This window comes from Metopolophium dirhodum, chromosome 2 (genome assembly GCF_019925205.1).
Source record: "Metopolophium dirhodum isolate CAU chromosome 2, ASM1992520v1, whole genome shotgun sequence".
NCBI classification, from domain to species: Eukaryota; Metazoa; Arthropoda; class Insecta; order Hemiptera; family Aphididae; genus Metopolophium; species Metopolophium dirhodum.
The window spans coordinates 40,617,267-40,642,784 of record NC_083561.1 but is presented as its reverse complement, the minus strand read 5'-3'; the positions used below and the strand labels follow the sequence as shown (position 1 = coordinate 40,642,784).

The following is a 25,518-nucleotide window of genomic DNA, read 5'->3' as shown; positions in this document are numbered from 1 at the left end:
CAAACATTTTTAAGACCCTTATAAGACAGAAATCTCCTTAAAAGGAAAATTACAACAGTTCCATACAACCTAAATCCTGTATATTTTAGTCTCCCTTTAACGAACAGATCAGTTAGTACTGACCGATTCTGTTACAAGGATGTTTTACTGTATATATAGGTAAATAATGTTGGTGTTATGTTTCCAAGCATTATTTACAAAATATCCCATCATATTGATAACATCAGTTAGTAATAATCAGGACTAGGATTTTAATGAAATATGCATTGTTTTTAATAAGAATCGATCAGTAATTGTATTAGTTAAAGGTGATAAAAATGTTTTTAATGCTTATAATTTATATAGAACCTAAGAAATAAGAATATCTTAATATCTCATAGTATAATTTGTTTACTTAAATTTAAATATTATAATATTTAACCACTAATTCAGTAAACATGATTGAATATTATGAGCTGCAAATCTGCAATAATTATAAAATAAAATATTAGCTGATGTATCACAAGTTCTATCTTCTAAATAGATTTATTGGTATATTGAAAATTATAAACCCACCGTGTATATTCAATAATCCATAAACAGTTTCAATTACCATTATATTATTTTGATGTTGTGAATTATGAAATATGTGCTTAAAAATTGTTTAAATGTGGTGCATTTCTTTCAAATATTTTACCAAATCCTCCAACAACTAATAAAAATTGATTTTGTTTGTTGTAGGAGTCCATCAATATCAATGTATTTCTTTTTCTCAAATCAAGAAACAAAAAAAAAAAAGTTGTTCATAAATCAAATTTTATTTTTATGGTATTTATTGGCGGAAATTATATGCATTTAAGTTATTTTTATGGATACAACTAAGGCAATAGGTGGTAAATTTACATAACCTGAATCATCCTTGTGTATTCCTGTAATTTAGTGTTAATAATATATGTTTATTACTTAAATAGTAGGCAATGATTATTTGATTAATATAGAACAATTATGAACAATCTATATTTTTTTTTTTATAAAAATAATGCATTTTAATAACATTTGTTGTAGTAACATTTAGATAACTTTTTTTTATTGTTTCAAAATCAAAATGTTTTTATTATAGACCGGTTTGAACAACAAGCATTTAAATCTACTTTTAAGTATATACCTAAAATAATAAAATTTAGTTAAAAGGTCGTAGATTGCAGGAGTAACGATTTAATTTAATATTATAAATAAATTAAATTTCATACAGAAATCATGAAGTTTAAAGGTACACATATTAAGACAAACTCAATGAATGACTAACTAACACTTATGATAAATTATATAATATTAAGTTTAAACACAAAACTAAAATGGCATGTTCTCTCCAAGTTTTTATAAAATATTCAAATACCAAAATAAATGTATTTAAAAAAAGGTTTAGTCTACAAATAAATGAGCTCAACCCGAGTTTGTATTGATTATTTAAAACAATGTTGAAGGTGCTAAAACAATATTTACAATAAATATACAAAATATTGAGTTCATTATACTTGTCATTAAGAATTGTATTTAATCATAGTTAAAAGTTCCATTATCTTGATGCCTTTCGTACACATCTACATCAGCATCTTCTTCTTCATCAGCTACTCTTACTTCGCCATCTTCCACTCTGTCATCAAACTCCATTTGTTCGTCATCAGGTTGTAACAACTTCTCAATTTGACTTTCAACCATGTTCCTTTTCTTCCCTAAGATATTGCTCAAATATGAACGCGTCTTGTCTAATTTTTTTTCAGTCTTTTCGTTATGTATTTTAGGCAAGTAAAACACCGAGGGATCAAATTCAGTTTTAATAAAATTCATTGTGCAATTTATTTGGCGTTCAAATATTTCAAAATTTCTTACCAATCCCATTTTAATTTCTATATTTTTTATGTCCCTTTGTTGCTGTTTTCTTTGCATAAATAATTCTCGCTTTCGTAGAACTAATGATTCTTTTTCTTTCAATGCTTCTTCATCTAATCTTCTTTCAATTTTAGCTTTTTTCTCTTCTTTATCTTTTAATTGAGTTTCTTCTTTCTTAAACTTTTGTAGAGTACCTAATAATGACCCAAACATACGTCGGTTTCGTTCTTTAGTCACTTGATCACCTTGTTGAGCAGCCAATACTTCAGTGCGAGATTTCATAATTTTAGATGACAACATTACTTGCGATTGAAGGGTTTTTTTAGGCGTAAGATCTTCGTCCATATCTTCTTCATCTTCATATTCTTCCTTTACAGGTTTCTGATGATCATCTGCAACAATTGTCCCTAAACGATCCTTAGCTGATATCCTACCCGAATTATTTCCATTTTTAAAAATTTTTGATGATTCGTTAGGGTTGACAAAAACTTTACGGTTCTGATTATCATTTCTAAAGGAAAGATTATTATCTCGCAATCGCTTGACATCTTTCTTTATTGACTCTCTGAATTGTGGTTTTTGGTCTCCACCTACCTGTGGTCGTTTGTTGAATTTACCATGGTTTAAATGATCATCAAACGTATCACGACCAGTAATTTTTTTTAACGTTTCATGTACATCATTCAACCCCTGTCGTTTCTTTACCAAATGTTCTTGCAAACGATCCAGTAGAGTAGTCATGATAATATTGACAATATACTTCACAAAAAAAGTAAATAGGAATGCCTTTTTGAGAAGTACAAATATAATTGTGATAAATACTATATACCTTTTAGTTTTTAATAACAAATTGAATACATTTAAATCAAAATTAATAACTTTTTAATAAACACAAGTATTAATATTCTTTAAAATATGCCGAAAAATATTAAATGACTTAACCAAGACAAAACCAAAACAAACTAATGATTAATGAAACTCTTTGAATAGTTGCTCGCCTGTTATCATGTTTGTCAAAGCGTGTGTTTATCTATTGTTGTTATACAAACTTGGAACGCTTCTCGAATGAGAGGATTATATTCAAAATGTCCCGCGTTTTTTTAAAATTATGATTAATATTATTGTTTTTAACGTTGATATTTTGTATTAAATGGTATTATTGTATATTGTTAGGTTTTTAGTGGTGCGATGAGGCTTTTACAAATAAGTTCCCCAGTATCTGGTGTCGAGTGGGTCACTGTAATGGATGTGTTAAATTTTAATTCAATGATATAAAATCACTGTAAACGAATAACGTTTCTGAGCAAGAAGACGGCCAGTCAGCCTATATTACTAAGTATATTCTATAATATTATTTCTATTAAAGTATTTATACTTTTTAATAAGATTTAAGAATTGATAAAGATTGAGAATTTAAAACAAGATTCCACGTAAGTAGTTAATTATGTTACCAAAAAATCTAAAAAATACATAAACACAGTTTATTTTTATAGTCGTTTTAAGTTCAAATTTGGACGAAATTACATATTAAAAAACATAGAATATTTTTTTTAGTTATTTTGTTGTGATTGTATAATATGATTCGTGGGTACTTGAAACTTCTTATGTATACTATTATAGTATTATATATCGATGATAGTATCACGGTTTTTTGTTGATGTGTAACGCGTTATAAGTGCCTAATGGATATTTTGATATGATTAATTTGGAATTTATTTAAGATACCTATTATAGGTCAATTATTTTTTAATACCATAGATCAGTGGTTCTCAATCTTTTTTGTACCGCGACCCAAATTTCCCCCGAAAAATCGTTCACGACCCACGTGGTTTAACTTGTCAAAAAGTAGTTATAAAAAACAAAATTTGACTATTACTTTTATTGGGTATATTTTATTATTTTATAGGTTTATAATCAATATATTTTTACAAAAAATGTACTTTTAATAATGATGCGTATTAATACCCGTCGTAATAAATAAATATACGACGAATTATTATTTATTACCCACGTAATTTTTGGTACTATATTACTATAATAATTCAAGTATGTTTAATAACATAATAATATATTTGATAAGTATATTCAATATTAATTTAACATACATTTCTTGAAATCTAAATAATTCAAAAAATATTTCACGACCCACCAAAAGTTTACTGACGACCCACAGTTTGAGAAACGCTGCCATAAATAAGTATATAATATGTCTTAAACCTAGACTGACATACCGTCTCCGCTCAGATTCGTTTTTCTTATACAATGATATTATATCATTGAATTCAAATTTAATACCATCCATTATACAGTGATCCACTTGTAACCTACTGTACAGCAGAGTGACATCCACTTGCCCGCCTTTTTTTCCTTGGTTTTTTTTTCCGTATACCAAATACTATATATATATTTTATATTTGTAAAGTGTTCATGATGGTGGGGGGAGGGGCGGTTGAACTGGCCCCTCGACGTACCTATAAACTATTGAGAGTTAACTATATTAAACAGCATTTTATAATATTGTGTATAGATAAGTCGATGATAAATTGTGTAAATAACCGATCATCATGTCTGTACTGATCGCATCTACGATGGCAGTTTGATAAACTCGTTGTATTAACCTATGATGTAAAATCAGAATTATTATATCTTAACTATTACAATATAAGCAATTCTATTATAGGTAAATATACACCTATATAAGAAATGTGAAAAGCATTTTTTATAAACATCTAATCTCAGAAACTATATTGGAGACCGGTTTAAATAAAAGTTATATTATAAATACAGTTATTCCTCGAGGCTCGGAGACATACTAACTCCGTTAAAATTATTTTGTCGACCCTTATAGGTTGCTATAGGGTGGCTCACGAAAATCAAAACTTGTTTTGTTTATTAGTTGCATTGGTTAAAGAAAACATTTTAATTAAAAAAATTGCTACTGACTATCCGACCCCGCATGCGGCGTTCCTATGGAGTTTTTATTTAAATAAAAGAAAATAATATTTGATTAATTGTTTGTTATTAAAATGTAGTTACAAAAAAGGCAATGTCTTTATTTTTGTAACTATTATAGACTTAAAAACTATACTCTAAGTAGTATATAATAGAGAGTTCAGACCGCTGATCCCCGCACCCTCCGCACCCTCCGCACCCTCCGCACCCTCCGCACCCTCCGCACCCTCCGCACCCTCCGCACCCTCCGCACCTCCGCACCCTCCGCACCCTCCGCACCCTCCGCACCTCCGCACCCTCCGCACCCTCCGCACCATCAGTTAATTAGTGTTAACGATTATCCGTAACGTGTGCGGTGTATAAATCTCCTTATCAGTAATTAACTCCTACTATCAGCATCTGATGCAACTACCGTAACCTTATCAGTAATTAACTCCTCATTAGTGATAACGATTATCCGTAACGTGTGCGGTGTATAAATCTCCTTATCAGTAATTAACTCCTCACTAGTGATAACGATTATCCGTAACGTGTGCGGTGTATAAATCTCCTTATCAGTAATTAACTCCTACTATCAACGTTGAGTGTGAAATTAAAAATAAACATATATTATTATTAAATATCGTATGACGCATATATTTATTGTTATGACGGTGTAGATTTATTCAAATAGCCGAAAATCACGAAATAAACGCTTATTGATATAATTCAGAAATATCTACTGTATGTCTACATTTGGAGTACTGTGTAGGTTTTTTTGAAAACGATCAAATAGCCGAAAATCACGAAATAAACGCTTATTGATATAATTCAGAAATATCTACTGTATGTCTACATTTGATGTACGGCGTAGGTTTTTTTGAAAACGATCAAATAGCCGAAAATCACGAAAAAAACGCTTATTGATATAATTCAGAAATATCTACTGTATGTCTACATTTGATGTACGGCGTAGGTTTTTTTGAAAACGATCAAATAGCCGAAAATCACGAAAAAAACGCTTATTGATATAATTCAGAAATATCTACTGTATGTCTACATTTGGAGTACGGTGTAGGTTTTTTTGAAAACGAACAAATAGCCGAAAATCACGAAATAAACGCTTATTGATATAATTCAGAAATATATACTGTATGTCTACATTTGATGTACGGCGTAGGTTTTTTTGAAAACGATCAAATAGCCGAAAATCACGAAAAAAACGCTTATTGATATAATTCAGAAATATCTACTGTATGTCTACATTTGATGTACGGCGTAGGTTTTTTTGAAAACGATCAAATAATCGTATATATCTATTGAATAGATGGCTATTATCCCTTTGTTATCGATACGACCTTGTCGTACACCAGCTGCAGCTGCCGCCGTTGTCAACGGCGTTCAGTGTGTCACAGTTTCTTGTACACGTTCTATGCGTTTGCTCCTTTCGTGTTTTTCAGCATTTATTATTTGCTCGACATTATTTAAAATATAATCAATTATTATTACTCTATGTTTAAAAGGCAACGGCGTTCAGTGTGTTCGTTCAGTGTGTCACAGTTACTTGTACACGTTCTATGTGTTTGCTCCGTTCATGTGTTTTTCAGCATTTATTATTTGTTTGACATTATTTAAAATATAATCAATTATTATCACTCTGTGTTTTAATTTTTACAAGTGTTTTAAACACTATATTATTTTTCATCTCGTTTTTATTTCAAACATTTTAAATATGTTCAACTGCGATCAGTGTCCGTCGGTGTTCGCACGTAAAGACGGTTTGGTTAAACATGAAATAACTCATGCGGGCATACGTTTTCCGTGTACCGTATGTACATCGACATTCAACTATAAATCGCATGTCAATAGACATCTGAAAAATATTCATGGTATGTTATAATTTTTTTATTCAATATTAATTTATTGTTATTTTTTTTATTCAATATTAATTTATTATTTTTCCCAAGGTATCGTCAACGTTCCGACCCACCTCAGACCAATGCCTGCTGCACCGATCATTACACAACCGGTAGAGCAAAGAATCGTTCAGGTTGCTCCAGCTCAAGTTCAGATTGCACCCCAAATATTTGTTCCTGATGTCCCGGCCGGTGGCTCGAACATGTTAACCGAAGACGAAATGTGTATGGAAGCCATGGACGAATTTGAGGATACAGGTTAGTTTTATTTATAAGAATTAGATTTTTAAAAGACCCACTGATTTTAACGGATCAATTTTTAAAAAAGATATACCGACAAGTATTATTGCTCGATCAATTAGATTTTTAAAAATAAATATCGTAAAATAGATTTTTAAAATTCAGCAAATTATCGTACAACACTTAATCAATTACTTAGATTTATTATAAATTTTAAATATAAATTCTATATTTTTTATTTTAAACTTATCAAGTGGTCTGTGAAGCGATCAATGGTATAATAGTTGGAGTATTCCGGCATTGTATCGATCAATTCACTCGTCGCATCCTATGGGGTAATAGTTGGAGTATTCCGGCATTGCAACGGTTGTCAGATCGTTTGGTAGATTTAATTTTTTCAACGCGATTTTTATTATATATCAACATTTTTATAACTTTGTAGTTATATCAGTAGATTTTTTTTTCTATTTTTTAAGATTCGTGAGGTTAATTAGATTTCTAATAGATACGGTATTAATTTTATTAGATATTAATATTAGGTTTTTTTTTATTTTTAAAGATTCTTACACCGTTACCGTCAACGGTAAACGCGTTTCTACGGCCAATACCGCCTCGGCTGCTAACGTTAAAAGGGTTAGGTTGAATCTCGTTAAGGCTCCAGGGTTTGTAGAAATTTTGTCGTCCGCAAATAGAAAAATAGTTTGGTACTATGCTAAAAATATCGGCAATACAACGATTTATTCCGACTTTATCCGACCCCTCATGCCTGAACTAGTCATTTTATTAAAGACCTCCGTACAAAAACATACTATTAAATTCAACCTGAAGCTCGAAGCTACGTACAACCGGCCCAACGTCCCTAATTCGTCGGAGAACCGGGCATTTAAAACAGTGGCGACAGAAATTTACCCTGACAGCGATATAAGAACTATTGTAGAGAGAGCGTATATGAAGTTGGTTCAGGAGAAAGATGATTACATCGGGAGGGGTAGTGGATTTACACTGGAGTCGATCGATGGGCTGTTGTTGGCCGTGTATAAATATACACCGATGGGCGGCTCGTCGTATATTAAACTACCGGAATATATAGATAGAAAACGGGGGACCATCAACCCACAAAACACGGATCAGGAGTGCTTCAAGTGGGCGATTTTGGCGAGGCTTGTAGCCGAAAAATTATCTGATAGATATAAATATTTTGTCGGAGAAAATTATAAAAAGCATGAGAAAAATTATAATTTTAACAGTATATCGTTCCCGACACCACTATCAGACATCGCCAAATTTGAAAAAAATAATAATAACGTCTCTATAAATGTATACGGCCTCGACAAAAAATTCCAGGCACCCCGTAAGTACCCAACGTACGAAGTGTATCCGTTACGTGTGGTCGACGAAGAAAAAAAGGATCATTTCGACCTGTTGTTGGTGACGGACGGCGAAAATAAATCGCACTATGTTTACATTTCGAATTTTTCACGGCTCATACGTGCGCAGAAAACGAGACACAATGGCAGTGTCATTTTTTGTAAAAGGTGCTTCACCAGCTTTGACAACCAAAATTTAAAATTCAAGTTGAGCGGACAGGAGGCCCTGGACCAACATAAATTGATTTGTGGGGCGCACAAGCCAATATTACCGGAGATGCCGAAGGAGGGTGATTGTGTTGAATTCAGGGCGTGGAAAAACACGGTTAGGCACCCGTTTGTCATTTACGCGGATTTCGAGGCGATCTTGACGAAGGCGGAGGAGAAAAAAGGGGGGAACACAACAATTATTCAAAATCATGAGCCGATGAGTTATACATTTTTTGTGAAGGCGAGCGATGACGTACCGGCGGAATTATTGGTTCAACACGAGATACCGGCGGGGCCGGTAAAACATAGAGGGAGCGAAAACAGGACGGACGTGGCGAGACATTTTGTGGAGACGATAGTTGATGTGGCCCGGAAAATTGAAGGTCTGATGAAGACGAATATACCTATAACCATTACTGAGGACGAAGAAAAAACACATAAAGAGTGTAATGCGTGTAACTTATGCAAATGCATATTAGCCGGGGGCGGTAAGGTTAGGGATCATGATCATTTAACGGGTAAATTTAGGCAGACCTTGTGCTCTAGGTGTAACTTAGAGTTACAACAGCCTAAATTTGTCCCTGTCTTTTTTCATAATCTCTCAAACTACGACTCGCACTTCATAATCACTGAACTTGGGTATGATACACAGGCGATCAACGTTATACCGAACAGTGAGGAGAAATTTATATCTTTCTCGAAATATATAAGTAGTACCTTCACTGTTCGGTTTATCGACACGTTTCGGTTCATGGCGTCGAGTCTGTCGTCCCTGGCCGAAAATTTAGTTACACCCGAACATGAGAACTTCCGTGAGACAGCCAAACATTTTGTCGCCGGAGATATGCCGCTCGTGACTCGTAAGGGGGTGTACCCGTACGAGTACACGGATAGTTGGGAGCGGCTGGAGGAGACGAGGTTACCGAGGAAAAGAGAATTTTATAGTACGTTGACAGAGACCGGGATTAAGGAGGAAGACTTTGAGCACGCGAAGTTGGTTTGGGACCACTTTGGCTGTACGACGTTGGGCGAGTATTCAGACCTGTATCTCAAAATCGATGTATTGCTGTTGGCTGATGTGTTCGAAAACTTCCGCGACGTGTGCATGAGGGCATACAACCTGGACGCCGCCCATTATTTCACCGCCCCTGGACTTAGTTTCGATGCGATGCTTAAGTTCACGGGGCAAAAGCTGCAGTTGCTGGACGATTACGACATGTTGTTGATGTTCGAGAATGGTTAGTATATTATTTTTAAATGTGTATATATATAATAATCTTATTTATTTTTATAGGTATACGTGGTGGATTGGTTCAAGCGAGCAAACGATATGCGAAGGCGAATAATGCAAAGACCCCGGGGTATGATGAGACAAAAGAGAAATCGTGGATAGTGTATCAGGACTGTAAGTATATTTTTTCAAAACTTAATAATATTTTCATACTTATTAAGTTTTTTTTTTATAGGTAACAACTTGTACGGGTGGGCAATGTCCCAGTACATGCCGTACGGTGGGTTCAACTGGGTCGAACCTACATTAAACGGACTTGATGATTTGAACGACACATCACCCATAGGGCGAGTGTATGAGGTGGATGTAACATACCCACAAAAATTACATGATAAGCATAACGACCTGCCTTTCCTGCCGCAAAACAGCGTGCCTCGAGGGTCGAAGGTGAGGAAGTTGATGGCGACATTTGAGAAAAAGGAGAATTACATCATACATTATAGGAACCTACAGCAGGCCATTAAGAATGGTTTGATAGTTGAAAAAGTAAATATTTATATTTTATAAGATTTTAAGCAGATTTTTAACATTTCTCTTATTTTTTATAGGTACACAGAGTTATTCAGTTTAGCCAGTCGGATTGGTTGGCTAAATATATTAAGTTAAACACAGAGATGAGGAAGAAGGCTAAGAACGATTTTGAGAAAGACTTTTTTAAGCTGATGAACAATGCTGTATTTGGTATGTTACTTTATACTATTTATTATATTTTTATTAATATTTTATTTTTACAGGTAAAACAATGCAATCGAAGAGGAAAGAGATGAAGATGGAGTTGGTGTCGTGTGAGAGGAGGTTGCAGAAACTGATTAACAAGTGTACATTCAAACACTGTACCAATTATAATGAAAACCTAAACGCTGTCGCTTTAGAGAATACAATTATTAGATTCGATAAACCTATATATATTGGTAAATATACTTTTTACCACTTTTATCATACATCTATTAACACATTTTATTATTTTTCAGGATTTGCAGTACTAGACATATCAAAAACAATGATGTATGACTATCATTACAATGTAATGAAGAAACACTATGGCCCTAGATTAACTCTTATGTATACTGACACAGGTAAATATAATTAAAATAATCTCATGTATATATTATATTAATTTAATATCATTCTTTTTCTAGATTCACTAGTGTATCACATTCAAACGGATGACTTCTACAAAGACTTGGCGGCTAACAGTAGCTTGTTGGACCGGATGGATACTGGCAACCTACCCAGTGACCATCCGTGCCATGTGATAGAAAGAAAGAAGTCCCCAGGATACTTTTCTGATGAAGTGGATGGTGATATAATTACTGAATTCTGTGGATTGAGAGCCAAGTCATATGCTTTCAATGTGTATGCCGGACCGGAGGAAAGAGTTTGTGGTGAAAAAATCAAAGCGAAGGGGATAAGAGGTCATGTGGTTAAAAACCACATGACTCTTGAAGATCATAGGAAGTGTTTGTTTGAAGAAGATGGATTGGAATTATATACAGAGAATGTATCGATAAGATCATTCAACCACCAACTGATGACGATAAAAACAAAGAAATTAACGTATAACAGCTATGATGACAAGAGGGTGGTGCTAGAGGATAAAATACATACATTAGCACATGGACATTATAGTATAGAGTGAGTTAATACATTTATATATTTTTAAATTATTGTAATGATTTTACTTTTATATTTTATAGGGAAGATGAACCCGAGGATGAATGGCCTGAACTCGACTATGAGGTAGATGACAGAGGGCGACGATTGAGTAAACTGGATAAAGAGTTTATGAGGGAGCTTCTTTGTTACACAACTAAATAGTTTTATTTCAGAAACTTAACTTATTTTTTTGTTATATAGTTTTATTGTTTTGTTATATATTGATTATTGTAAATAACTTGTAAATATTATCCTATTAATTGTTATATAATGTAAATACTTGATAATAGATTATTGTGTAATTTGTAAATATTTTTGTAAAATATTAGATTAGTGTATAAATTTGTAGTATTAACACCTTTATAATGTATACTTTGTATGTAAATGTATAATTTTTATATTGTATAATTTGTAAATACTCTATACCGTATCAGTATGCTTTTGCTAGATATGTAAGATAGTTTACAATGTTTTCTTGTAATATTTTTTTTTTCCTGTATAATTGTTTAAGCTATAACCATGTTTTTGCCAATATATTTAATTAAAAAATCTTATAAATGTAAAAATAAAATAAAAAACAATGTTAAAATATTATTATGTTTATTAAATAAAATGTATACAAAAATCTTTAAGAATTATTTATAAACCATTTCCTTATAGCAAATACTTTATAGAATGTACATTGTTTTGGATTAAATTCCATATGAAAAATACAGCAAGGTAAGGTTTCTTCATCGCATATTTGATCCAAACGTGGACATCCAAGGTCTTCGATGTTGATTATTGCGACTTGAGGTATAAATTCTGCGAGCATCTGTTTTTTCTGTTCGCCTTTGACATAAATGCAGGTGAATTTTAATGAGTTCAATATTCTACTTAATTCTTCATACTCAACATCACCATATTCTATAGTTAGTTTATGATAGTTATGTTCCAGCCACTTGTTAGTTTTTTCACTCTTGTTGTCTTGCATAGTTTTTGAATTTTTAAAAATCCAGTGTTGAGTTGCCCACGTTGCTGTGTCGACTATAGACATTTCTTTAATAAAATATTTATTTTTTGTTCCAAGAATGCAATGCATGTCTACGATAGCCGACGACATAATTACAGGTTTTATTAAATTATTGTAAATATTTATATCACTGACAGAGGACTACCGCACACAATGGGGTATACAGGTCGACTGAAATTATACTTCAATTTCTCATATATTTAACCAACTAATTAGTAAGTATATTAAATAAAATTAAGTTTTCTTAATTTTTTTGCCTTCAATGATCTCTAAACGTGAGTTTAAATCTGAAATATATGTTCCATGATTCGGTAATGAATTTTCATCAAATATTCCAGTTATACGATTTACTTCAGCTTTTAATTGAGCCACGTCAAGCCCCTGGATAGCGATTGCTGTACTAGTTTCAGCACAGTTATTAAATAGCTCCGACATACGATTTTCGCAATTTAATAAAGACTTATTACTTGTTTGTATATTATTTTCCAACAATTGTATCTTATCATGTAGATTAACAATATTACTTTTCAAAGTATCAATTTCTTTCTGTTGGAGTTTCGTATCATTTAGTATCGTTTTGTTACTTGACTGAATATCTGAAATAATTCTCCTAGTGTCACTCACCTGAGAACTACCAAACACGTTCATAGTTATAAAACGACTGACACTATTTTTTAACATCACGTGTATTTATCCAACTATTATGTATATTATCGAATCCTAGCCACTTGACGTACATTTGATCGCCCTTTTTGCGAATAATTTTCTCGATTAAATATTCGTTTGGGAAATCGGTCTTGCTTATTTCCGAAGAATAAAAACAACCGGCAATAGGGTTACTCATATAATCTTGCAACTGATAAGTAGCGGGCAATGTTTTATTTATTTTGATAATCTCGAATATTTCCGTAGACCAGTTTGGTAAATAACCTTTTGTAAATACGCCTTTCTGTGTGCTTATACGAACTTTATCACCGACTTTGAATTTAATTTTTTCATTATTAATTTTACGCTGTTTTATTACCACTGAGGCGGGGTCGGAATCTGCTTGTATTGGTGTCATTCCTATCGTCCTGTGTGGTGAATTATTGTATTCGTCGAGCAACTTTGGTAGAATTGAAACCCATTCGCGAGAGCCACGTGCAGTAAACTCCTTATACATTCTCCCTTTCAAAGTACGATTCATCCTTTCTGCGATGCTAGCCTTTAGAATACTGAAAGTTGAATATTTGTGTATGCCATACTTGCTCATCAAAGCGTCAAAAGTGGTGTTGTAAAATTCTTTTCCGTTATCGAGTTGTAAAAGTTTTGGTGAACGTTCGACTAATATTGTAGCCATCGCGCTAGTAACTTCTTTACCTGTCTTAGACTTTAACGGTTTCGCCCAAGAAAATTTCGTAAAACAGTCAATTACAACCAGGATGTATTTGTAACCACCATTTACTTTTGAATATGGTATCATTTCAACCAAGTCAGCTTGCCATAAATCATTTTTTCCATAGACGTTAACTCGACGCCTAGTGAAATTTTTCCTTGCTGGTTTATGAAGTTCGTTAGCGATTTCCCGTTTAGACATCTGGAACTCGCTTTATTAGACCGGCCTCACGTAATTCCTCGAAAATCGATATTATTTCGTTTGAAACGCCTGTATTACCAGCGGCCTTTGACGCTAGAAGTAGACGTAATCGATCGACCAACTCGTTTGGATTGTCCCAATACACTAAGTTATTTTTCTGCAATTTCATAGACAGTCCACTGCCCGAGGGAAATAATTTATTGATGATTGATGTATATTTAAAGCCACCCTTTTTTATTATTTTTCTTCCAATAGCTATATGTGCTGATGTCTGTGCCAATATAGATTTATACACATCTAAATCGTTATCGGTATAAACAAGCGGATTTTTCAAAAATAATAACTGAATAAGACCTGAGGTTAAGTTATAAACAGTACCGTCGTCAATAAGTATAGTGTTTTCGATGAATTTTACTTCTTTATCGCCCAATATAATATGGCCATTTGGAAGTTTTTTCGGACCGTATATTTTATCCAAGTCTGTAGACTGTAGCCAATTTTCAATTTCCTGTTGATAGTCGTCTGCAAATGAGTTTTTCGAGCTGACGTTAATATTTTCTTTGTTTAATCGAGGTTTATTCGATATTTTAGTTAATGGATCGATTATTGGTTTTAATGTCTGTGTCATTAGTTGTTGAACATTATCCGAGCCTGTTTTTAATGCGATATATTTACGTTTAATACTTTCCTTAGCTTTGACAAGCTCATCTAGAACAGTAGTTGCATCCGTCATGACTACGTTTTAAATGATAATATTTATTAATTGTATCGCCTTATATAAGCACATAAGTATCAAACCCAAAACGATAACGTCCGTTATCACGCCCACAATCTTTACAAATAACAACAAATGTAAACATCTCACGGTTCCAACATGTCATACAAAAATTTTTAAATTGTACATATGTCATGTCCCCTGAACAGTGCTCTTGATATACATGTTTTAAATTAGTTTCATCTTGTTTGAACAATACTATTAAATTTGCATTATCACGTATCAGCTGTTTAGGTACTTTTGAATAACTCTGAGCCAGATAAAATATATCAATTTTATTGTGGCGACCTCGAGAAAAATAATCTTTTATTACATTTTGTTGTTCTCCGATAACATCATCCAAGATAAAAATTGAGTTCGGTAAAACTTTCTCGGGTGGAATTACTTTATCATTCTCGAAAAAGGTAAAAATGTTGATACCATCAATACCGTCAATAATACGTTTCAGTAATTTATATTTCGGTTGTTCCAGCGTCTTGGAGTATATGTAAACGTTTTCAAATCGCAAACCGTTTTCATCGACGAGTAGAAAATACATCAGATTGGTTTTACCACAACCAGAGCTCCCAAGTACCAACGACCTTATCGTATTTGGGAAAAGTTCACCGTGTCTCAGCTGAATTGTCTCGGGGGTATCAATGTTATAAATCCGAAGTTTTTTCTCTTGTTCAATAAGACGCATTTTTTTTTAATTTTTCACTATAAATATAGATGCAATGTTAGCGATAACGTCACACGATGTCTCACGTTCGTAAGCGAAACAACAATAAAGGATCCGGTCTTATTAACTCTGTTATAAATCATTTACCCGTGGAATTGCATTTACCAGGCTATAGGTAAGTCACTACATAATATTATTGTTATTATTAAAACCTGTCTACATTTTATATATTTGTTATAGATTTGCCGGTCCTGGAACCAAATTAAAAGAAAGACTAGCGCGTGGAGAACGCGGAATAAACCGTCTTGACGAGTTGGCCAGAGCCCACGATATCGCATACGAAGAAAGTAATTCACTAACCGATAGACACAGAGCGGACGAAGTATTAGAAAATCAAGCTTGGGAAGTGTTTAAATCTAAAAACACAGGTATCAAGGAAAAAGCTGCGTCTTGGCTGGTCACTACAGCCATGAAGGTCAAACGTAAGATTGGAGCTGGTTGCGGATTTAAACAAATGGTTTTGGCTGCTAAAAATTCGATCAAAAATAAAATTAACGAAAAAAATATAACTAAATTAGTAAAAACATGTCTGTCAGCTGCGAAAAAATCTAAAAAATCTAAAAACAAGAAGACTAAAACTCCAAGGATTATACCGATACCGAAAAAGGGCGGTGTTTTACCATTAATACCTATTTTTGCTGGTTTATCTGCATTAGGTGCACTTACCGGAGGTGTCGGTAATATAGTAAAAGTCGTGAAAGAATTAAATTCTGGTAAAAACACTCCTATTCATTTAGGCAAAGGCTTATATCTAGCACCTCACAAGGGTAGTTCTTATAAAATCGTAAAAGGTAAAGGTTTATACCTAGCACCATACAAGGGCGGATCAGTTAAGAAGAAGAAGAAGTCTAGGTCAAAAAACTAATTGTTACGTTACCCGATAGAGCGTTGTTCGATTATGAGGTTATAAAATACGCTGTCATGTTGAAAATACCTCATTTCATTGGCGTATTTTCTAGAGACAAGTTGCCACAACGTTTAAAAAATCAAGAGTCGGCTGTAGTTAATTTAGACACTGAAATCGGTACAGGTACTCATTGGGTAGCGTATAAGAAAATCGGAAAACAAGTTAAATATTTTGACAGCTACGGAAACTTACCCCCTCCGTTAGAATTACAGAAATATTTCAACGGGTGCAGTATCGAATATAATTACGATAGACATCAAAAATATAATACAACAAACTGTGGTCACTTGTGCTTACAATTTTTATCATGTACACTATAACGTTAACCGGCAACTCGAGTGAATTGTCATGCGACTTTTTTCCACCTATAGAAGTCAGTAAAAATGCTAAAATCTGTCTGCTGGGTTTTCAAACAAATAATTCTATACCTAATGTAAACGAAAAATGCAGCAAAATAGGAATCACAAATAATATCGCTGGTAAGCGTACAAGCGGAAGCTATACAATACCCACTGGATCTTATGAGTTGAAGGAAATCGAAGCGGCAATAATACGTGTATTACCTAATTCAGATACTTTATTCATGTTGAGAGCAGATAATATTACATTAAAATGCTCAATGTTTTGTAGCGAAACTGTAGATTTTTCCATGTCTGATAGTATAGGACAGTTATTGGGGTTTAAAAACCGTAAGTATGGTGCTAATGTCAATCACGTATCAGATGCGTTGGTCAATATTACTAAAACAAACTGTATATATATCGACTCAAATCTGGTTATGGGTTCATTCGTTAACGGTAAGCAGTGCCATACAATACATGAGTTTTACCCGAATGTACCTCCAGGTTATAAAATAATAGAGGTTCCAACACATTTGGTATTTTACCCAATTAATTCTACATCTATAACGCACGCGAGTATAATTTTAAAAAATCAAGACAACGAGTTGGTCGATCTACGAGGCGAGCCAGTATCGATACGATTATTAATTCAAGACTTGTGATGGGTCTGAAATTTTGTAATATAAATAGGACTACATATTATGTAAAACCTGTCAGTCGTATTAAAAACAGTAGAAAGGTAACAACTCCGAAGAAGAAGAAATATTCGAAACGTAAACAAGTTGATCATAGTCTAACAGCAGATAATTTGGCTTTTCTACGCTCGCTGAACGCTATTTAATATGGACGATTTGTATTTGGATGTAACGGCTGGATACACCGACGATTGTAAAATAACTCAAATTGACTATCATTCTTTTTTACCGTATTCAACATCTGCTCTTTCCAATAACGATGAGGTGCGTATTGCTCTGCATAACACAGAGTCTTATACTTTACCATGTGAGAGTTATATTTACATCGAGGGGACAATAATCAAACCTGTGGAAATAACTGACGAGATTAGATTCATAAACAACGGACTGGCATTTCTTTTCTCTGAAATGAAATACGAAATAAACGGTACTCAAATTCAGAAACTCGTCAATCCGGGTATATCGTCCACATTAAAAGGATATTGCTCGTATAATAAAACAAATATTTCATCGCGTCATAATGCTGCTTGGGATAGCGAAATTAAAACTGCTAATAAAGATTTTATCGATAACGACCATTTTAACGGATGTATTAATCTTAAAGATTTGTTTGGTTTTTGTGAAAATTATAAGCGAATTTTAATAAACTGTAATCAGCAACTTATATTAAATAGAGCATCGATTGATATCAATGCCATCAAGCAGTTTAAAAATAATGAAGTTGTCGCAGACGCTCCTAAACTAAAAGACGTTAAAATAAACATAACAAAAATATTGTGGCGGATGCCTATAGTGAGAGTTAGTGACAGAGAAAAAATTAGACTGTTGAAAGTAATCAATAGTCAGAAACCACTGACATGTGCGTTTAGATCGTGGGAACTGTGTGAATATCCATTTTTACCTCAAAACACTTCGCATTCGTGGAAAGTGAAGACATCCAACAAATTAGAAAAACCTAGGTATGTAATAATCGGTTTTCAAACCGCTAGGAAAAATAGTCCGACTAAAGCAATGTCGTGTTTCGACCATTGTAAAATAAAAAACCTAAAGGTCTATTTAAACGCAGAAGTATTCCCCTATGAAGATTTTCAGTGTGACTTTACCAAGAATAAGATGGCGACATTATATCGCACGTATGCCGAGTTCCAGAAATCTTACTACGGACATGAAGATGTGAAACCTCTGTTGAATCGAGCAGATTTCAAAAATCTGTCTCCAATTATAGTTGTTGACATGAGCAGACAGAACGATAACGTGAAAACATCAACCGTCGACCTCAGGATTGAACTAGAAGCAGACGAAGCGTTCCCAGCTTCAACATCTGCATATTGCTTAATATTACATGACCAAATTATAAATTATAATCCATTTAATGGAGAAGTAAGAACCTTGTAAATACTTATTGTAAACCTTACTATTATTTTAATAAATAAAAAACTTTTTTTTAAGTATCACGCTTGTTTTATTTTCACATAAATTAGTCATACAAATATTAAAATAGACGTCGCTTAACATCACGTACTGGCGTCGGATGCTTGGCGAAGGTTGACTGAGATCGTTTGTGTGATGGCACTGGATGTTCGGTGAAAGTTGGGTAAGGTTGTGGTGGTGATATCGTCCTGAATTGGTAGAAAAAATCAGGCCCATCGTTTACCTCGCATGCCTGCGGGTTGCGAATCTCGGCTGGTGTCCGTGCAGGTCCATCAATATGATCTAGTGCCTGGGAAAAATAAATATAAAATAAATATTGTGTTTTTATTTTTAAAACTATGTTTATATAAATTACCTTAGCTAAAATATCATCCTTAGGCTGATTAAATCCATCACGTGCAGATGAATCGTCGTGTATGCTGAATATATTGCTGACCGGCGAATAGCTTGGCGACGTTGGTGTATCCATTTGACCATTCTGTAACTAAAATTGTATTAAATATTTTTTTTTTACATGTACTACTATATTTATGAATTACCTCATGCGTCAACTGTTGTAACACAGTTTCAGCTAGTTGTACGGTTGCATACATTTGTATTTGACCGATCATGTTTGGGTAAATTTTCTCCGTTCGATCGTCTTGTACGTTTTTAATGAATATTAACATCTCTTCTAAATTTTTCGGTGGTGATTTAAGGTGAGCAGATTTCTCATGTAGATACATCGCAAAATCGTCAAACTGCCTTGTAATTAATGGAGCAGTGTTTATTTCTTTCCGTACAATACTTTCGAAAATACTACATTCAAGATATTGAAGCTTAATCAAGTCCTCCCGATTTAACAGTACTCTGCACCCGTCCTGAGTTTTTGACTCTATTACTAGCACATTTTCTCCGCCATACACCATACTGGATATTTTATGAAATTCCGTCTCAAGAAATATGATGCGCTTGTACTGGACCGTATCTAATATAAATGATAAGATATGCCCCATCATAGAGAATATGCGTCTCAGGAAATCCGGCGATATTTTAACATGACGCGATGGTGTTAATAAATGAACGGTGACTTGAAAATTATCAGTAGGATCGACACCGACAAGTATGAATTTGCGTGCTGTAAAGTTGATCGTGTAGCTTGTGGTTTCGATGAGTTCAGCCGGTGGTGATGGTGGTACATACGTAAAGGTCTTCTTCTTGTATAATGCAGCGTTGTCTTCAATTGAACCAGCCATGTTTTTAAAAATTGTTTATTATAAAAATAATAAAGACTTGGAAAAATTGTAAACACTTAACAAATATAATAAAGACGGAGGAGAATCGTACGTGTGTACACTTGACGACAGACTGATTGAATGCCGACTCTTGCGGAGCCTATATAGTGTCCGTTTCACATTCACGTGTTGTAGATATTTCTGAATTATATCAATAAGCGTTTATTTCGTGATTTTCGGCTATTTGATCGTTTTCAAAAAAACCTACACCGTACTCCAAATGTAGACATACAGTAGATATTTCTGATTTATATCAATAAGCGTTTTTTTCGTGATTTTCGGCTATTTGATCGTTTTCAAAAAAACCTACGCCGTACATCAAATGTAGACATACAGTAGATATTTCTGAATTATATCAATAAGCGTTTATTTCGTGATTTTCGGCTATTTGATCGTTTTCAAAAAAACCTACACAGTACTCCAAATGTAGACATACAGTAGATATTTCTGATTTATATCAATAAGCGTTTATTTCGTGATTTTCGGCTATTTGATCGTTTTCAAAAAAACCTACGCCGTACATCAAATGTAGACATACAGTAGATATTTCTGAATTATATCAATAAGCGTTTTTTTCGTGATTTTCGGCTATTTGATCGTTTTCAAAAAAACCTACGTCGTACATCAAATGTAGACATACAGTAGATATTTCTGAATTATATCAATAAGCGTTTATTTCGTGATTTTCGGCTATTTGATCGTTTTCAAAAAAACCTACGTCGTACATCAAATGTAGACATACAGTAGATATTTCTGAATTATATCAATAAGCGTTTATTTCGTGATTTTCGGCTATTTGATCGTTTTCAAAAAAACCTACACAGTACTCCAAATGTAGACATACAGTAGATATTTCTGATTTATATCAATAAGCGTTTATTTCGTGATTTTCGGCTATTTGATCGTTTTCAAAAAAACCTACGCCGTACATCAAATGTAGACATACAGTAGATATTTCTGAATTATATCAATAAGCGTTTTTTTCGTGATTTTCGGCTATTTGATCGTTTTCAAAAAAACCTACGCCGTACATCAAATGTAGACATACAGTAGATATTTCTGAATTATATCAATAAGCGTTTATTTCGTGATTTTCGGCTATTTGATCGTTTTCAAAAAAACCTACACAGTACTCCAAATGTAGACATACAGTAGATATTTCTGAATTATATCAATAAGCGTTTATTTCGTGATTTTCGGCTATTTGAATAAATCTACACCGTCATAACAATAAATATATGCGTCATACGATATTTAATAATAATAATTTATGTTTATTTTTAATTTCACACTGAACGTTGATAGTAGGAGTTAATTACTGATAAGGAGATTTATACACCGCACACGTTACGGATAATCGTTATCACTAGTGAGGAGTTAATTACTGATAAGGAGATTTATACACCGCACACGTTACGGATAATCGTTATCACTAATGAGGAGTTAATTACTGATAAGGTTACGGTAGTTGCATCAGATGCTGATAGTAGGAGTTAATTACTGATAAGGAGATTTATACACCGCACACGTTACGGATAATCGTTAACACTAATTAACTGATGGTGCGGAGGGTGCGGAGGGTGCGGAGGTGCGGAGGGTGCGGAGGGTGCGGAGGGTGCGGAGGTGCGGAGGGTGCGGCGGGTGCGGAGGGTGCGGAGGGTGCGGAGGGTGCGGAGGGTGCGGAGGGTGCGGAGGGTGCGGAGGGTGCGGAGGGTGCGGAGGGTGCGGGGGGTGCGGAGGGTGCGGAGGGTGCGGAGGGTGCGGAGGGTGCGGAGGGTGCGGAGGGTGCGGAGGGTGCGGAGGGTGCGGGGGTGCGGAGGGTGCGGAGGGTGCGGAGGGTGCGGAGGGTGCGGAGGGTGCGGAGGGTGCGGAGGGTGCGGGGATCAGCGGTCTGAACTCTCTATTATATACTACTACTCTACTTGTTTTGACGAAAGTTTCAGATTGTGTTTAGATTGTTTTTAGTGCTTGAATAATGAATATTTGACTAATAATATTTTATAAATATTTTCTTCTAATTATAACAAAATATTGTACTATATGATTGCATAAAAATGTTGACTTAATATTTTTAAAAAAGTTTCCATAAAAAAGTTTGTTGAAAATATATGATTAAAATGTTTTGTAAATATATTTTCAAAAATATGAACTTCTCGGACAAAGATTATAACTAAAATATTTCCTAATTATTTACGCAACTTTTTTTAAATATTTCGACAACTATTATTTTCCTGAAAATATTTTTATGCTGTGTGGGATGTGGATGCGACGTCCTCTTGACACAATTTGGTATTTATTGTTGTTATGGTTGATAATGTTAATTTGTGAATTGTTTGGGATACATAGAATTAATATAATAGTATAATCTATGGCTAGGTATATATAAATACAAATATCATTATTAGTTAATACCTAGGTGTTAAAGTTTAAAATTATATCATATTTAATATTTTTAATTAGTATAATACAACAAAAATGACATTCTTTATTTTGTTAATTATTAATCCAATTATTATTATTAAATGATTTGATTATTAATAAATAATCAATTATCATTACATAAAATAAATTGTATATTATATATTATAAATTATTATTTAAATATCAAATCAATATTTAACATTGCAGTATAATATACTATTAATTCTACTTTCGTAATATAAATATTTAGTGTAATTCTATAATACCAAACATGGAAGAATAGACGTTCAAAAACTAAATTTATAAACATAGTATGAAATATTTATAAAACATGACTGTTTAATGCAATATAGTATAGTATACAAAGCTATAGTGTTATACACTTATACTGTTATATATATTTATTATTTATACAAAATTACAACATAATAATATAATGAATTCGAATTTCATCGATCTACAAGATCTAGACAACATTTCTAAGAATCATCTAACTGCAAGTGTCAACTGGAAATAATATATTGTATGATAATAATATGCAAACAATAATAATTTTAATCTTAATATATTAATGTCTACGGTGTACCTGTAAATGTAATAGGTTTATATCATTTATCTACACTCTACAGACTACATGGTTGTTTACTTAATACTTATCTGCATAATATTTTATTACCAAATGAAACCTTATTAGTTATTATTATACCAATGTACAATACTTTTATACTAATATTATACATATAGATAATAGGTTATAAGTTAAATGTACTAAAACTTAAAGTCGTTCACCGTTAAACTTTAACCAGTGCTCGAATTGGGAAAAATTAAATAGAGGAGCTCAATCCAACGATTTATAAACTGCGTTCCAAGGGCGCAACGCTCCTGCCTTACATACATTTTGAATACCACTTGTCAGCAACACATTTTGAATTTCAAATAGGTATAATATATTTTGATAGCAATATCTACATCTTACATTGTTACAGTAGAAAAAAAAAATTAATAATAATCTACTTATTTATTCAATATACCAAATAGATAAAAAAATTAATAATTATTGTTTTTCATTCAAAAGAGACCTCGTATTTTGATAAATATAAAAAATTAAAAAATTAAAAAATTAAAAACTTCTGAAACACCAATAAATGATAACCCTAACCGAAACTGATAACATTTATTTTCATTCGGAACACGATTTAAGATAGTACTAGCATACATCAGTATCTGTGTCTTGGATAATATACTTGTATATGATCTATGATCTGTAAACTACTGTCTATATAGGCAAAACACAGGGTGATGTTATAATTAATCCACATTTTAACAAAATTATTTTGGACATTAGTTTGTACCGTCCCCCCGTCCAAGTAAAATAAAATAGTAGGAGGACGCAAAAAAAATAAAAATAGTAGGGGAGCTCCGTCCCCACCCCCCTCCACACACAATTCGAGCACTGACTTGAACGAAAAATATATAACAAGATTGAAGATAATTATTAAGTTTATAGGCTTATTGATACACAAGTATTTTAAATACCTAGTAGGTATTGTTATTTCCTGATAAACACTTAGATAATGAAATCAATAATTTAATCTATTTCGATGATTCACAGTAGAATTAATATTTTTAAATAGGTAATCCAAAAATAATCCATACAGTTTTGTAGATTTATGTAAATTGCAAGGACTCTCAAGATGAAACTATAGGTACTTTAAAATCGTAATAGGAATATGGGGTTCTACTTTTTATTAGGTATATATACCTACTTAAATGGCACTCAAATTCTTTAATTTAATCTTGGATAGACTATAAGTATTAAGTAATAAGTTATCTACAGTTCGTTTAATTTCTAACTTCAGATGCTTACAAATAATTAATGTAGATTTGTAATTTACTCCTTTTTAAATTCCAGTATAAGAACAACTTATAAAGAACCTTATATTTAATTTTCAAGCTTTTTGATTTTGACTGAGTATTAACATTTTATCAACATTTATGAAAAAAACTAAAAAAGTCTAAAATTTCAAATGCTTATTGTCTGTAAAATATAAGTAGGTCAAAAAGAGACAAAATATTTTTAAAATTATACCATGTCAAAAATAACAAAATCGATATTTTCAAAAATGGTGTTACATAAATTTTCCTGATTATACAAAAAAGTACAGGGAATTTTTAATTTTTACTATCATCATCTTTAAATTATCATCCTAGATCCAATTTTCTACCAAAAATTACCTTTGAAGTGAAAGATTGAAGAATTTTTAATTTCAATATAAAAACCAATAATTTGTGGGTTATTGTGTATCACACCACACCATCCACTATCTACACTTTAAATACTTATAACTTATAATATTATAATTTACAAGTTTACAACTTATTAGCTATAGTTCAAAATTCAATTTTTATATATTGGAATTCATTAAAATGTGTTCTATGCAGAAAATGAAATAAAAAATTATGTTGATATTCAAAAAAGTAAAACATTTAAAAAATATTTCCAAAAAAACTGTATTATATTCCTTATTATCTATATTGTATATCTTCAATCTTGTATATTCTTGCAGCAGAAGTATTTTATAAAAATGATATCAAATTAATATGTAGGTATTAAAATCGTATATATATATATTTTCAGCAGTCAATACCTATACTGGCTACTACATTCATCCGATTTTTCTTCGATAACCCGCATTTAAACGCATTATGGTAATTATACAGGAGTTACGAATTTACGATATCTATAGGTACCTACATAATATAATAGTTAATACATATATAATCTTCACTCTATGGTTAATACACATTACACAAATTATACACGCATATATTAAATAGGTATAGGTACTTTTAATGTAGGTAGGTATTTATGTACGCCTATTGCC

General features: G+C 32.7%; 4 protein-coding genes across 6 annotated transcripts; 1 reads left to right on the top strand and 3 right to left on the bottom strand.

The window, feature by feature from the left end:
• Positions 1–794: 794 nt before the first annotated feature.
• LOC132939629 (pinin-like) lies at positions 795–2,840 on the bottom strand. The gene has a single exon (XM_061006900.1). The coding sequence runs from the start codon at positions 2,608–2,610 to the stop codon at positions 1,534–1,536; it is 1,077 nt and encodes a 358-aa protein (XP_060862883.1). The 5' UTR covers positions 2,611–2,840; the 3' UTR covers positions 795–1,533.
• A 3,193-nt stretch (positions 2,841–6,033) lies between these two features.
• LOC132939663 (uncharacterized) lies at positions 6,034–12,003 on the top strand. The gene is made up of 10 exons (XM_061006953.1): positions 6,034–6,689; positions 6,768–6,974; positions 7,516–9,771; positions 9,828–9,938; positions 10,000–10,310; positions 10,373–10,505; positions 10,559–10,735; positions 10,796–10,900; positions 10,964–11,459; positions 11,522–12,003. Exons 1-10 carry the CDS (start codon positions 6,533–6,535, stop codon positions 11,640–11,642), a joined length of 4,074 nt encoding a protein of 1,357 aa, XP_060862936.1. The 5' UTR covers positions 6,034–6,532; the 3' UTR covers positions 11,643–12,003.
• Positions 12,004–13,159: 1,156 nt separating this feature from the next.
• LOC132938935 (uncharacterized) lies at positions 13,160–14,801 on the bottom strand. Its single transcript, XM_061005916.1, has 2 exons — positions 14,484–14,801; positions 13,160–14,068 (listed from the first exon to the last, which is right to left on the bottom strand). Exons 1-2 carry the CDS (start codon positions 14,799–14,801, stop codon positions 13,160–13,162), a joined length of 1,227 nt encoding a protein of 408 aa, XP_060861899.1.
• Positions 14,802–18,964: 4,163 nt separating this feature from the next.
• On the bottom strand, positions 18,965–20,488 carry LOC132939492 (uncharacterized). 3 transcript variants are annotated; one of them, XM_061006684.1, is made up of 3 exons: positions 19,478–20,488; positions 19,294–19,422; positions 18,965–19,227 (listed from the first exon to the last, which is right to left on the bottom strand). In XM_061006684.1, exons 1-3 carry the CDS (start codon positions 20,171–20,173, stop codon positions 19,000–19,002), a joined length of 1,053 nt encoding a protein of 350 aa, XP_060862667.1. In that variant the 5' UTR covers positions 20,174–20,488; the 3' UTR covers positions 18,965–18,999. The 3 variants fall into 3 exon arrangements, with proteins under 3 accessions (XP_060862667.1, XP_060862664.1, XP_060862666.1); XM_061006681.1 differs by having other exon boundaries at positions 18,965–19,422; XM_061006683.1 differs by having other exon boundaries at positions 18,965–19,416.
• Between the last annotated feature and the right edge of the window lie 5,030 nt (positions 20,489–25,518).